The sequence below is a fragment of the Thermobia domestica genome, chromosome 15, assembly GCF_964235325.1.
Source record: "Thermobia domestica chromosome 15, izTheDome1.hap1.1, whole genome shotgun sequence".
NCBI lineage: Eukaryota > Metazoa > Arthropoda > Insecta > Zygentoma > Lepismatidae > Thermobia > Thermobia domestica.
The window spans coordinates 39,347,523-39,361,016 of NC_137468.1; the positions used below are offsets into that span (position 1 = coordinate 39,347,523).

The following is a 13,494-nucleotide window of genomic DNA, read 5'->3' on the forward strand; positions in this document are numbered from 1 at the left end:
TGTTTTTCCACTTTCACTTGTTCAGCTGCACACTGCCACAGTAAACCAACAAAAATTTATTAGCTACTTTCCATGAATGAGAAAAATTTGGAACTTTGCACGTAAGCATAAGGATTGAATATCCGTCACTATCACTATTTAATATACTAACCAATGGTCTATTTGCCGCTTTAGATACTAGGTAAATCATGGTAAATGCTTTTCGAAAAGTAGTGATATCTCACCAAAAACATAAAATTTGTGAAAAAACGAAGCCATATTCTCGTACACTTATCACTCCGTTTGGCCAAGAAGACAATAGGGATCTGAAACTACAACGGTATGTTGTATTCTTTATTGTATACTTGTATTCTTTATTGTATACTTGTATTCTTTTCAAGCAATAGTTGGTTTACAAATAAGTACAAGCCAGTTTATTTTATAGAGGAAGAAAAAGAAGAAAATAATATAAGATTAATAGAGGAAAGTGCCCTAAACCGGACCCCTCCCCCTAAAGTGGACCCCCGGTCTCCTGCCTATACGTTCTCCTGAACTCTAGCAGGACAAAGTCTAAATCGTAGTTTAGACTTCTACCACTCTCTAACAAAGCGCACATGTCGCCCGCTTCACTTGTTGCTTATCAGTCCGTCATTACGTGTTTTGACAGTGGAAAAAGTTTTTACGTTGTGCTACACTTTTTATAATTTCTCCTGGACATTAGCAAGTAAGCCTTTCGACCTATATATATTCTTAAATAGTAATGTTTTGGGCTCATATTTATCACTAAATCGCTTCGTTTAGATGTTTGGTTAAAAATCTATTGAATTAACAAACTTCAGGCTATAGTCGCCCAAACCGGACTTCTTTCAGTTGCCTAAACTGGACCCCTAATTTTTCATGTTTAAAGTCTGACTGAAGTTGTACACACTCTTAGAACTATTCTCTTTGAATTACGTTGCAGATTCGAAGAAGATAATGGGGAAGGTTGAACAAAGGAAGTGGAGTCCGTCTAAAATGACTAAAGCCATTGACGCAGTTAGGAAAAAGAAAATGGGTTGGAAGAAGGCTAGTAAACAGTTTAATGTTCGGAAAACAACACTTATGCGGTTGTCTAACATGAAGTACGGGACTCCTGAGGAAGCATCAGTTACAAAAAGAGGTAGACCAACAGTTTTAGGTAAAGATCTTGAAGAGGGACTGGTTCACTATTGTCTCGCTATGGAAGCTTCTTTTTTGGGCTTACTCGTAATGACTTGCGAAGAATGGCCGTACAGTTGGCAGAGAGAAATAATATTCAACATCCTTTGAAAGATTAAATTGTTGGGAAAAAATGGGTTAGTCTTTTCCTCAAACGTCACAAGACCAAGTTGTCAGAAAGAAAGCCCACTGGAACATCCTATACTACGGCTCTTGGGTTCAGTAGAGAAAACACAGAGACATTCTATAACCTTATGGAAGATGTTTATGAGAAAGGCAAATTCACTCCTGACAGAATTTACAATGTTGATGAGAGCGGCATTGCTGTGGTGCAATCTAAAGTAGCAAAAGTAATTGGCCTTAAGGGTAAAAAAACAGATAGCCGCCTTGACATCACGAGAACATGGGGCTCTCATAACGATAGTTGCTTGTATGAGTGTTAGTGGCTCATTCGTACCTCCTTTAGTATTTTTTCCGAGGAAAAATATGAGTGAACAGTTGAAAAAGGGGGCTCCACCAGGAACAATCTTTGCAGCACATTCTTCCACGTGGATCCAAATAAACTCCTTCACTCAGAGGTTTCGACACTTCATCGAGTTTGCCAATCCTACTAAGGAAAAACCTGCGCTGTTGCTCTTGGATGGCCACTTCAGTCACACGCAGAATATTGACCTGATCGACTTGGCAAAAGCAAATCATATTACAATTGTGTCCCTACCACCCCACTCCTCGCACAAACTACAACCTTTGGATAAAACTTTCATGGGTCCTGTCAAACTTTACTACAGCAAGTAAATCAGGCATTGGTTACGGCATAATGAACGTGCTGTCAGTGTTTTTGATGTAATGGACCTGTTTGGCAAAGCCTATATTAGATGCCAACAACTCGAATAGCAATCAACGGATTTAAAGCAACAGGCATATACCCGTTGAACAAGAAGCTGTTTTCAGATGCTGAATACATTGAAGAGGCAAACAGAAAACGAGATTTCTCTTTTTATGGATCTGTGTTGAAGAAAAAAAAACTGAAAATCAGAACTTTCCATATAATAGAGAAGAATGTGATGAAGACGAACTACAAGTTATCGTAGAGTTTGATCGAAGTCAGCCATCAACATCTTCGGTAGGTCAGGTCATTCCTCTGTCATCAGCTACAGTTGTGGATTCTCATGGTTCCACATCTACTAAGACAAGTCCGTTTGACATCACTCCCATTCCAAGGATCAAGAAAAGAACTTCGAATAGGGGACGAAAGGGCTGCAGTTCTACGGTAATCACATCTACGTCTTATAAAGCTCAATTGATGGAAGCTAAAAGAGCTAAAGAAGCGAAGGAAACTAGACAGCAAGAGAGGAATCGTGCTCAAAGACGCAGAAGCAATCGCGGCCGGGAAAATCGTTCAGCAGTAGTGTCTAGAAAAGGGAAACAATTTTTGTGAAAGCGCCTTAATATTTAGAAAAATGCGAAAGAGTCAAGCACAGAGGATGAAAACAGCGTGTCCTCAGGAATATCTGAATTGGAGTTTTTCCCGGGAGTTTCCCCATCCAAAGATAATGACGTCTGGGGTATGTTTTGTGATAGGAAATTTTCCGACGATTCTAGAGCAGAACTTTGGGTGATGTGCGTTCTATGTTTGCTGTAGGCCCATGTGGATTGTGCTGGGGTTGAAAACGACATGTACATCTGCGATTTTTGTCGCTAAAGATTTAATTCATTTTCATATTTTCTGTGTCTTCATATACACAGATACATGTATGCTGCATATTTTTATTAAAACTAAATCATGTATTTGTTTTATTGCACTTATACTTTAAAACTAGATTATGTTTGCTGAGATTTAATACATTTTTTAAAATTTTGTTTAGTGTTATTTCGATCATTTTTGCAAGGGGGTCCGGTTTTAGCAACTATTTTTCAAATCACCGAAGTGTAAGGTTTTCGAAAACATTTTTTAAAATACAATTGCTAATGATTTTTTTCTGAAAGTAGAATGCAAATGGTGCGTAACATTGTAAAGTAAATATTTCATGCTTTTAAAATAGTTTATTTAAGTAATTTATATTTTTAAAAAATTAAAAACAAAATGGGGGTCCGGTTTTGGGTACTTTCCTCTATATGAATTTCAAATATTTAATTGGAATGTTGATAGGTAACCAGAGCGACGAACTGAAGGTTGTCATAGAAACAAACAAACAAGATGTAATGTAATGGAATGGAATGGAATCGCTGTTATATTGTATGTGAGTTAATGTTTAACGAAGCATCTAAAGATAATTTAAAATGTAACAAAAATGACATTCCATTACATTACATCTTGTTTGTTTGTTTCTATGACAACCTTCAGTTCGTCGTTCCGGTTACATATCAACATTCCAATTATATATTTGAAATACGTATATTAATCTTATATTATTTTCTTCTTTTTCTTTCTCTATAAAATAAACTGGCTTGTACTTATTTGTAAGCCAACTATTGCTTGAAGAGAATACAAGTATACAATAAAGAATACAACATACCGTTGTAAAACAATACCAGATTCTATTGAAATCTGAAAATCGGGAAATGAAATTTGTAAGTTTACAGTACCAAGAACAAACTGCCAACCAAAAGCCTCTCGAGACGATTTTGTATAGAATTTCTTTTAACCACTAAAGTTACAAATTTAATTTTCCAATTTTCGGATTTTGGCATTGTTTCAGAATACTTACACAGAAGCTTTCAATTATGTTAAGGATAATGTAAAAAAGGATATAAACTATAGTAAACTTAAAATTTGATGTGGAAAAATCTGACATAATGCCAAATTCTATTTAGTATCTGATGAAGCCAAAGTGGCTAGAGACTGTTACACGTTAATATATATATATATATATATATATATATATATATATATATATATATATATATATATATATATATATATATATATATATATATATTTTACAATAAACTTATTGTTTTGCTCAGTAAGTAGTTCAAATCAGATTTACTAAATCCGGTTGCAGCGCTGATGCAACCGTAGACGTAAACCGCTCTCTTTCTTTAAGTTTTTACGTAACATCTATCAACGTTGTTTTCCAATGAAGAGTAAAAATATTTTTCTCCTCTCAACAGAATTTGATATGTATAATAAATGTGACGTGTCGATGTGCACTTCTACAGCTGCTTAGACAACCCGTTTTACTATCTTACATTTAAGTTAGCACCAACACATAAAGGTAGTTTTTCAATATTCGAGACAATACCAAAAGTTTCAGTAATAGACTTGGTCATGTATCGGCCTTGTTTTAAATTAAAAATGTCTGGTCTTAATTAAGGACATCAATCTCAATTTCAGGTTCGGATTTTTTTTTTTAAAGAAGTTCGTCTTTGTACAGTTCGCAGCAAAAAACCTGCAACATGAGCATGTACGTTTATTGTGAAACGACGAAGTCTTTTGCTCCAAAATAAATGTGTAGTTGAGGACGCTGAGGTTTCTCCTGGCGTGATTCGTGCCACTTAGACGTTATGTTGATTCACTGTGCTGTTAGACGTAGTTTCACAATAAACTTAAATGCTCATTTTTTGCAAGTTTTTTGTTATGGACTGCACTATTCCTAGCTCTGACCACGCAATTGGCAAAGCCAAACTTCAATATCCTTATCTACCACATCAACTAAAGTTTTCAGGGCATACTGAAATCGGTAACTAGTAAAGAAACACTACAACATTTTACTTGATATAACATATATAACAAAAATCAATTCAACAAATCAGGTAATATTTTAGAATTTTCGGAACTGTTACTGTGTGAAAAAAACAAGAACTGGATTGTGGGCATTATTCATTCTTCTATGAATATGTTTTGGAGTAACTTTCTATTACATATATATATATATATATATATATATATATATATATATATATATAAGTACTATGTTTTAATAATATGTACATTTTTCCCCTTTGTAAGCCAACTACCTTCACTGGCGCTTAGTTCGAGCGATGAGTCGAGAAACTACTCAACGGATGAGACAACTCAACTTTGAATTCAACAGAATTCTTGAAGGAACAAGAGAGGACCAAGAACGGTATGATTTAAGGATTCTTCCTATTAAAGAAATCTCTAGAAGCACGTTCATAATTATTGCAAAAGAAATTTTCTTGTTTTAAAGTTTTAAAAGATTTTTAACTTGTAATGAAATAGTCATATTTAATAGCTTATAATTGAGATTTCAGAACTGTGATATAACAATACACTTTTACATATATATCTATACAAGCAAAAGCGCATGTACAAAAGAACAAGCTGAAATGTATATTTCAAATTAAATTTGCTTAGTATTTATAACTTTTGTATAGCATTTTCGTCAAAAGAAGCAAAATAATAATAATAATATCAAATAAATTATTTCATACTCCATTTCAGAACAGCGAAGGTGTGCTTGGATTGGTTTGATGGAATTTAGTATCTCTTTTCAGTTCCGATTCTATATAAGACGAGGAACTGTCGTTAAAGGTGGAAACCAAACCACCATAGCGTGTTCAAATTTTAAATCTCTCTAATCGAGAATCGAATCCGGGACTCTTGCACCAAAGGCGCAAACATGTTAGACACAAGACCAGCAAGAACGGGTGCGAGCGTCTCTTTCTTTCTGATTTATCTTAATGACCGCATGTACATACAAGTTCTTAACGAAATAATAATTTTTGTATCTGTTTTCCCTCTATAGATGGCAAGAATGTGTATCAAAAGTAGATGCATACTTAAAATTTGCCACTGGATACAAATATGTGGAACAGTTCTTTAACTATGGATCCAAAGAAACGGTAAGTTTTATGGTGACATAAAATATATCATAGAATAGCTGAAATGTTTAATCAAAATAAATTTATCTCGTAGGAAAACTTTAAATCATACACATTATATCAAAATAGCTCTGCTCTCATTTAAAGGCCTGAGCCATCTTATTGTGATTTAGTCGTATGACACAAAGAAGTATCGATACTATCATTGAAAGTATTAGAGGAACAAGTTTGATAATGGAATCACGCTAAGGAATGTATTAAGACCATTATTAATTACACAATCTTTATAAATAGTAATTTAATTCGGGTCGAACACTATAGACAAGTATAAGGATAATATTCAATCAGTGAATTTCGTATCAAAGTATTATTCCAATTTTCATGCCATGTTCGAACAGTTTGTACTAAGTAAATTACATTTTTCTTTTTGAATGAACCAGTACTATATTCTGAACAGAATTGACATAAATTGCAGGAAATTTTGAAACAGTCCTTAAACAGTTTTTATCTTGAAGAAGTGTAATTAGTATGTTATAGATGTCTAGAAGATATTTTCACTACAAGACATATACCGATAGTGACTTACTGAAACCTTATCTGAGACTTTTCCCCCTAAATTTGTACATATAATTGGTATTTATGTGAACTAGATTTTTCCTAAATATATGTACATTAAACATATCAACATATTTTTGCAGACGACGTAGAATAGATATTCATAATGTCCACATTGTTGAACTTTTGTTATATGTACATATTACTCTTAATTAACTTAATGTTGCTATCAACAACAACAGCCCTTCTAAATCTACTGCTCGGCGAAAATCCCATCAACTGTTCTTCGCAACCATCTACCTTGGACAATTCTTTTCCATATCTAGTTTATAGATTTTACTTTTCTTTGTTATGCAAATTGTAATTTCAAAGTGAACATGAGAAACATATTACAAAGGTAACCAAGAAAATTATGTCGCTTTTTGTGGAGGTTTGTGTTCAATTAGGTTTCACACTGTGACTTGAATGCCATTGGAGATAAGGCGAAGGTAAGTTATTGGTGTGGATATATCTAACATACTACCTGGTTGTGGCAGTTCAGTTACACCATGAACTTGCGTAAGGACAGAGTGAACAAGGGACCTCTACAAAGTCATAAGGGCATATATGCTGTAAGAGTTCAAACTGAGGTCAAACGCCGCTGCAGCGAAGCGGAAGATGTGCCAGCCCTTTGGTGACAGTATCGTAACTAAGCGGAGAGTGCAGCAGTGGTTTAACAAGGTAAAAGATGGTAACGAAACACTCGAAGACGCACCACGTGCTGGAAGACCAACATCTGTACAAAATGAAGATCTTCAGGCAGCAATTGAGGCGAACAGTGGCCAGACATGTGAGGAACTGGGACTACAATTCCGTGTGAGCGGAAAACCATTCGGCAGCACCCCTATCAACTTGGGAAGCAGTACAAGTTGGGTTGATGGGTCACACATGATTTGACTCCGGGCCAGAAGGCAACGCAAGCAGACATCTATGTTTCTTTGCTGTCTCGTCTGAGGAAGGAGCCATTTCTGGACAGAGTATTGACATGTGATGAGAAATGGATCCTGTACAAAGCTCTACGGCGCCGTCATCATTGGTTAGCATCCCATGAACCGGTTCTAAAACAGCCGAAACCAGCACTGCGCCAGAACAAGGTCCTCCTGTGTATTTGGTGGACTGTTCGCGGCATCGAGCACCGGGAACTGCTACCAGCTGGTCAGAACATCAATGGAACTGTGTACTTGTCAGCAGTTAGGCTGTGTTCAAGAAAAACTCAAAACTCTGGAGCCAGCACTTCTGAATCGCAAAGGGATCCTTCTGCTACAGGACAACGCTTAGCCGCAAAGGGCTAGGATGACTGAAACTTCATTCTACGCCTTCGATGGGAAACACTATTGCATCCACCATACTCTCCAGACATTGTACCGTCAGATTATCACCTGTTCCATTCCTTTACAATCACCTTATAGGACGCATTTTCAAATCCCTAATAGAGGTACAAAATGCACTTGATACCTTCTTTGCTTCACGGCTCACTAAGTTCTATCGCGATGGAATCCATGGCCTTCCAGAAAGTTGGCAGAAGATCGTCGATGCTGATGGCGACTATTTTTAATCTTCCAGGTACGTCTTAGGTAACATATCGATATTCGAAGGTGGTGGGTGAAAAAGCGACAGAACTTTCTTGGTTATCTCTATACTTACCAAAGAACTCGAAAATACTAGTTAGTGAAAGAAACAATATACTTTCGCTAAAACCTTAATCAGATGCGGAAGAAAAGAAATATTATGCAGAAGAGCAATAACTCAGAAACGTTCTGTTTTTATTTCTAATATTATTTTTCATTGTTATAATTATTTGTTATTTTTTATTTTCTACGTCATTTTATATAATTACTTTTATTGGTTTCTTTTTTCTAACTTCGTAAAAATATAATGTAATCACAGATACAAATATGGCGCCAAAGCAAACGCTACCGAGTTACTACTCTTTATTTCATTATTTATTTTCGTTTTTTTTCTTTCTTCTGTTTGGTAATTATTTAGCGAAAGTTTGTAATTTCTTAGTTTATTTTAATAGTATTGTGGTAACATATTTCATAATTTTGTTAGATTTTATTCTTGTAGAAAATATATTATTTTTATTCTGCGATGACCTAGATACTTAATTTTATAACACACAAGGAGTGAGAAATGACCGACATGACCGAGAATTGAACTGGGGACCTCCGGCATACCGTGCCAATGCGTTAACCACTACGCAACCCAGCCCACTTCCCAGAACAACCAGTCATTCTCTCACTCTCTAGGTCGGTGCTCTCATCTCGGACACGTGGACTGTACCACAGACCCCTGCTGTGATTGGGCAATCCTGTGTCCATATGACTTAATGACGGTTGTGATTTTATACATACTAAAGAAAGAAGGAAAAAAACGATTTTTTACACAACAGAATTCTCTATAGGTGCGAATTCTGTGATAGACAAAGAGTGAAAATGGTAACACAGTATGCCGGAGGTCCCGGGTTCGAATCCTGGTTTAGCCAGACATCTTTTTACTTTTGTGTATTATAAAATTCGCACATATAGAGGATTACGGTTTGTTAAAAAAAATCGGTTGTTTTCTTCTTTCGTTAGTATATACTTAATTCTATCTTGTCTGATTCTGACAATGAAGTCTGCTAAAATTCAGACTTGTCTAACTGGTATAAAATGTGATAGTGTGAAATATAACTTTCACAATTAATCTTTAAAAAGTTGATAAAAGTAATTTTTCCTGGAAGGAAAGTTATTGTTATCATACGAGTTTGGAATACATTTTCACTAGAAGTTATATAATCTCCCTCATTTCACCACTTCATTTAAGTCCTGTAATTAAATCAGAAATATCTGTTATACTATTTGTGAACAAAGGTATTAATATTTTTCTACTTTCTTTTATTATGATTTAAAATACTGCTTGAAATAATTATTTCTATTACACTATTCATTTAACCAAAGTAAAGTTTCATTGTTTCCAATTAAAATCGAAACTTCTATTAGTTACGTTAGAGGCGGAAGCAGCATTAATAAAGGAGAGTTAATTGGAGGTATTTCCAACAATAATACACATCCTACAGAAGGCTGTTCCACGTATGTTTGACCAAACCAGATTCTTTCCTTTCCGTTCAGAATGAACTTGGTCAGGCACGTATGTCAGTGTGAGGTGTTAGGGAGTATTTGTGTTTTCTTGCTGGGACGAAAATGGCGCCGAAACTGATTCGCTTTTGGGAGAGTTATGTTGTTCTTTACGACGCAAGGTTTCGTGTTCAATGATCAGGAACTAGTGAAGAACAAGGATTGTGACATTAGCTTAACGTTAATCATGAAATATGATCAGCAAATATAAGAATGTTTTGATCCCAGCATTCGGTTCTCCAACAAACATGATGAGAACATGGCAGTCTTATAAGCAACCACCACCATGAAGGCAAAACTTCACAGAGTGGCCATGCAAAAGAATCATCCGACTCAAAGACATTTACCGAATTGTCTAAACGCGTTCCTGGGAACTTCGCCTTGCGCCGACGACTAAATTTTAAAAAAGTATTCACAGGTATTAGTCTAAACTTTACCGATACCGATCGGAAGGAAAAGAACGCAAGTGTACTGCTCTGAAGCTGTATGAGAAGTACCTGCAAACCAAAGATGGGGGTACGTTGCTACATTGGATGAAGCATTAGTGAACCTTTTCAACCGCTAAAAACCTAAAAGGCATTACAGAGACAAAAGTGTTAAGCGCTTTACAAAATGGACCCGAGCATGGAAAGAGGCTTTCATGAAAAGATTATAGTTATTGCCGGTTACTGTCATCGAAGCAAATTGATGATTCGCATGGTGAAGAACTGTCAAAGTAACTAATAGTACTACCATGAAAACAATCAATATAGGATGGATTCATCAAAATAAAGATTAATCACACATACTTCAAGATCATCTCTCGAATTCTACGAGAATATGAAGGCGGCTAATGGAATACATGTCGTATCTTTCTGCGAAATACCTATGAAGTTTCCAGACATAAGTCCAATCGAATTTTGTTGATTTGCACTGTTTAAAAGGACTCCGAACAAGGGAGTGTGACAACTGTGAGTGGGCTCTGGGAAGCTGTGAAGAGACACAGAACAAAATTCCCCTCATAGTTCTCCAACGGAACCTTCTGCATTAGAACTTTAGACGGGCCATCGTCAGAGCCAGGGAAGACATATTCAGCACTGCCGCACATGGAGCCATAAGTTTCGTAACTATTTGGTAGGTACAATTGCGTAATATATACGCGGAACAGCCTCTGTATTTACTTTCATCTGTTCACTGGTAATGCTCTTATCGTAAACGATAATGATCTTAATATGCTGATACTTTTTATGTAAGGGATAAATAATTGTTATTTTTTATTTATCAATCTAAAACCAAGGCATTGGAAATGGTCCATAATATTCGCCAAGCTTTTAAGGAAATTGTCGATAACCTTTCGTGGATGGATGAAGATACCAAGACCGCGGCTCGAGAGAAGGCTGATGCTATGATGGAGTTTATTGGATTTCCTGATTGGTACATGAATCAAACCAAACTTGTCAAATACTACGAAGGGGTAAGTAAAGATTTTACTAACTTATATATAAAATGTAAAAACTCAGTATTATCTGGCAGCATTCAAAACTGTTTCCTCTTCATCTCACTAAGTTCCATAGTTGTTTGTGGCTTAAAAATTAAACAATCTAAACTTCCTGTAGTCACAGCCCACAAATAGCTATGGGCGATCAGACTGATTTTAGTTGTATGATACATAGTCAGAAAATTAGCGTCTGTAGCTGTAGCTGTATAAGAATAATGCCAAATTTCTACATTATAAATTGCATTGGTAATATGCGAGGGGGAGTCCATAAATAAGTTTCCCCAGGTGACTGTGGGCAAAGGTGGGGATGCAAGACCAAAAATAGCATGTGACATTAAAGATCAGACGTGGCTTTATTTTTCCACATAAGTATCACGTACATTGAGACATTTGTCATACCGGTCTATAAGCTTCAAAAACCCTTCCAGGAAAAATTCAGGGCTCTGTATACGGAAGAAGCGTCGAACAGGTTCTGTGACTTCAACATTGCTTTCAAAGCGCCTGTTTCCGAGAGGAAATCTTCTTCAAAGCCGAAAACATATGGAAGTCACTGGGTGCAAGATCAGGACTGTATGGCGGATGGACAAGGCGCTCCAGCACTTGTTGCTGTCCTTCACTAAATTGGTGAAACCATTTCAGCATCATTTGTTTCGACATCATCATACCAAGCCCGTAAATTTCCATTAGGCGGTTATGGATTTCAGTTCCCGATATGCCACGTGCTCATTCATAGTGGACAACCGCTTGCACTTCCTCCTTTGAGTACGACGTCAAAACGCGCCTTCTCTCCATAGCTTCCAGGCTCAGACTGAGAGACTATCTCCTCTTTGCGCAGACGCTACGATGGCGTCATCTGCAGAATCGCGGGCGAACGATACCCACTTGTGTTTGGGTGTGTTGCACGTGCACCCGCTGTCTTGTTTCCCCCACTGCTGTTCTTTCGTGGGGAAAACGAGAGGGGAAACTTATTTTAGGACTCCCCCTCGTACATTATTAATTAGTACATTACTAATACTTTTTTGTGCTAATATAATTTATCGGACATTATTAGAATGCAAAATCCTGCACACTAGAGGTATCATTTTGATAGATAGTTTGTTTATACTCCTGCCGGTACACATGGGCCGTAGAATACTAATGAGTAAGAGACGTTTGAGAAGGCCAAGAAGAATGTGTCTAAAGAGTTGGGTAAGACCCATCATAACTGGATAAACTTGGGACAAGATTACGTCTAACAATGAATTTTCTCTTCTTCCTCTTCTTTTCGACGTTTTTTTTTGTTTTGTTTTGTTTTTTGTTTTTTGTTTTTTGTTTGGTTTGTTTCGAGTTTAAAATCACTTTTCAGTATCAAGGATACATGAAACATAAACCATAATTTAACATAGAATTCGAATGATAATAATTCCCACCGGAAATCAAATTCGGGACCCGATGAAAACTTATGTTCGATTTCTAGTGGAAGCCCATATAATTTGGATCCCACGTTCACATGTGAGCTGAAATGCGACATTAAAATCCATACCAACCAACCAATTAAAGGTTCATCGACGAAAAGGAGTAACTCGCCACTAGACTCGTCTCTTAAGTAATAATAAAGTTACAACATTGAATAAACATGTTTACCTTACAATGTGTGTTGTGTCCTTAAGAAGGATTTTTGAACCTTACATAAAATCTCCTTTCACTTTGTTTTCTTTTACAAATGCGATTTTTTTTAAAATCTAGTTCTAGAGTTAATGAATTTTCATTTGGAAACACAGCTTATTCATTTTGAATTATTTATATTAAATAATCTGTTATTTTCAGGTAGTTGTAGGAGATAATCACTTCAAAAATATTGAAAATTTAGCCTCTTTTAGTTCTATGAAGCAGCTGAAAAAATTACAGAAGCCCACAGATAGAACTGAGTAAGTTTTTCTTTCTTTTTTTTAAAAAAAAATTCTTGATGAAACAAGTTGATTTAATTGAGACATGGTGATTATTAGGAGTATTTTTCTAATTTTAAGATTAATCTCTGCCAAGATCAGGCTTCTTGATGCTATGAAAAGTCAGTTACTATATACTGGATGTATGCAAGGGAAGAATCCTTGTAATGCTGCCATATAATTTCTAGAAGTCTTGTAAACGTGGTATTCATAATTTTAATTTCCAATCCATCCTTTTTAAATCAGTTGCCTAATTTATATTTTTTCACATACTCTTTTACACTATACATGAAAGAAACTATATTCTACCCTACCCACCCTTACTCCACCTAAGTATTTGAAGTAAATTAGGTACAACCTGCTTTCGGAAAGAATACCCAAACAAGTAGTCAAACAAGATTTTTGTCATAATATTGTC

At 35.9% G+C, this 13,494-nt stretch overlaps 1 protein-coding gene across 1 annotated transcript in view; it reads left to right on the forward strand.

Annotated features, from left to right (window-relative positions):
* LOC145670982 (neprilysin-1-like) overlaps positions 1–13,494 on the forward strand; it is an 89,865-nt gene that overhangs the window by 54,345 nt on the left and 22,026 nt on the right. The window contains exons 10-13 of the mRNA XM_081739610.1: positions 5,129–5,246; positions 5,889–5,985; positions 10,951–11,127; positions 12,958–13,058. Coding sequence (XP_081595736.1) covers positions 5,129–5,246; positions 5,889–5,985; positions 10,951–11,127; positions 12,958–13,058 — 493 coding nt within the window. The remainder of the gene's footprint in view (positions 1–5,128; positions 5,247–5,888; positions 5,986–10,950; positions 11,128–12,957; positions 13,059–13,494) is intronic.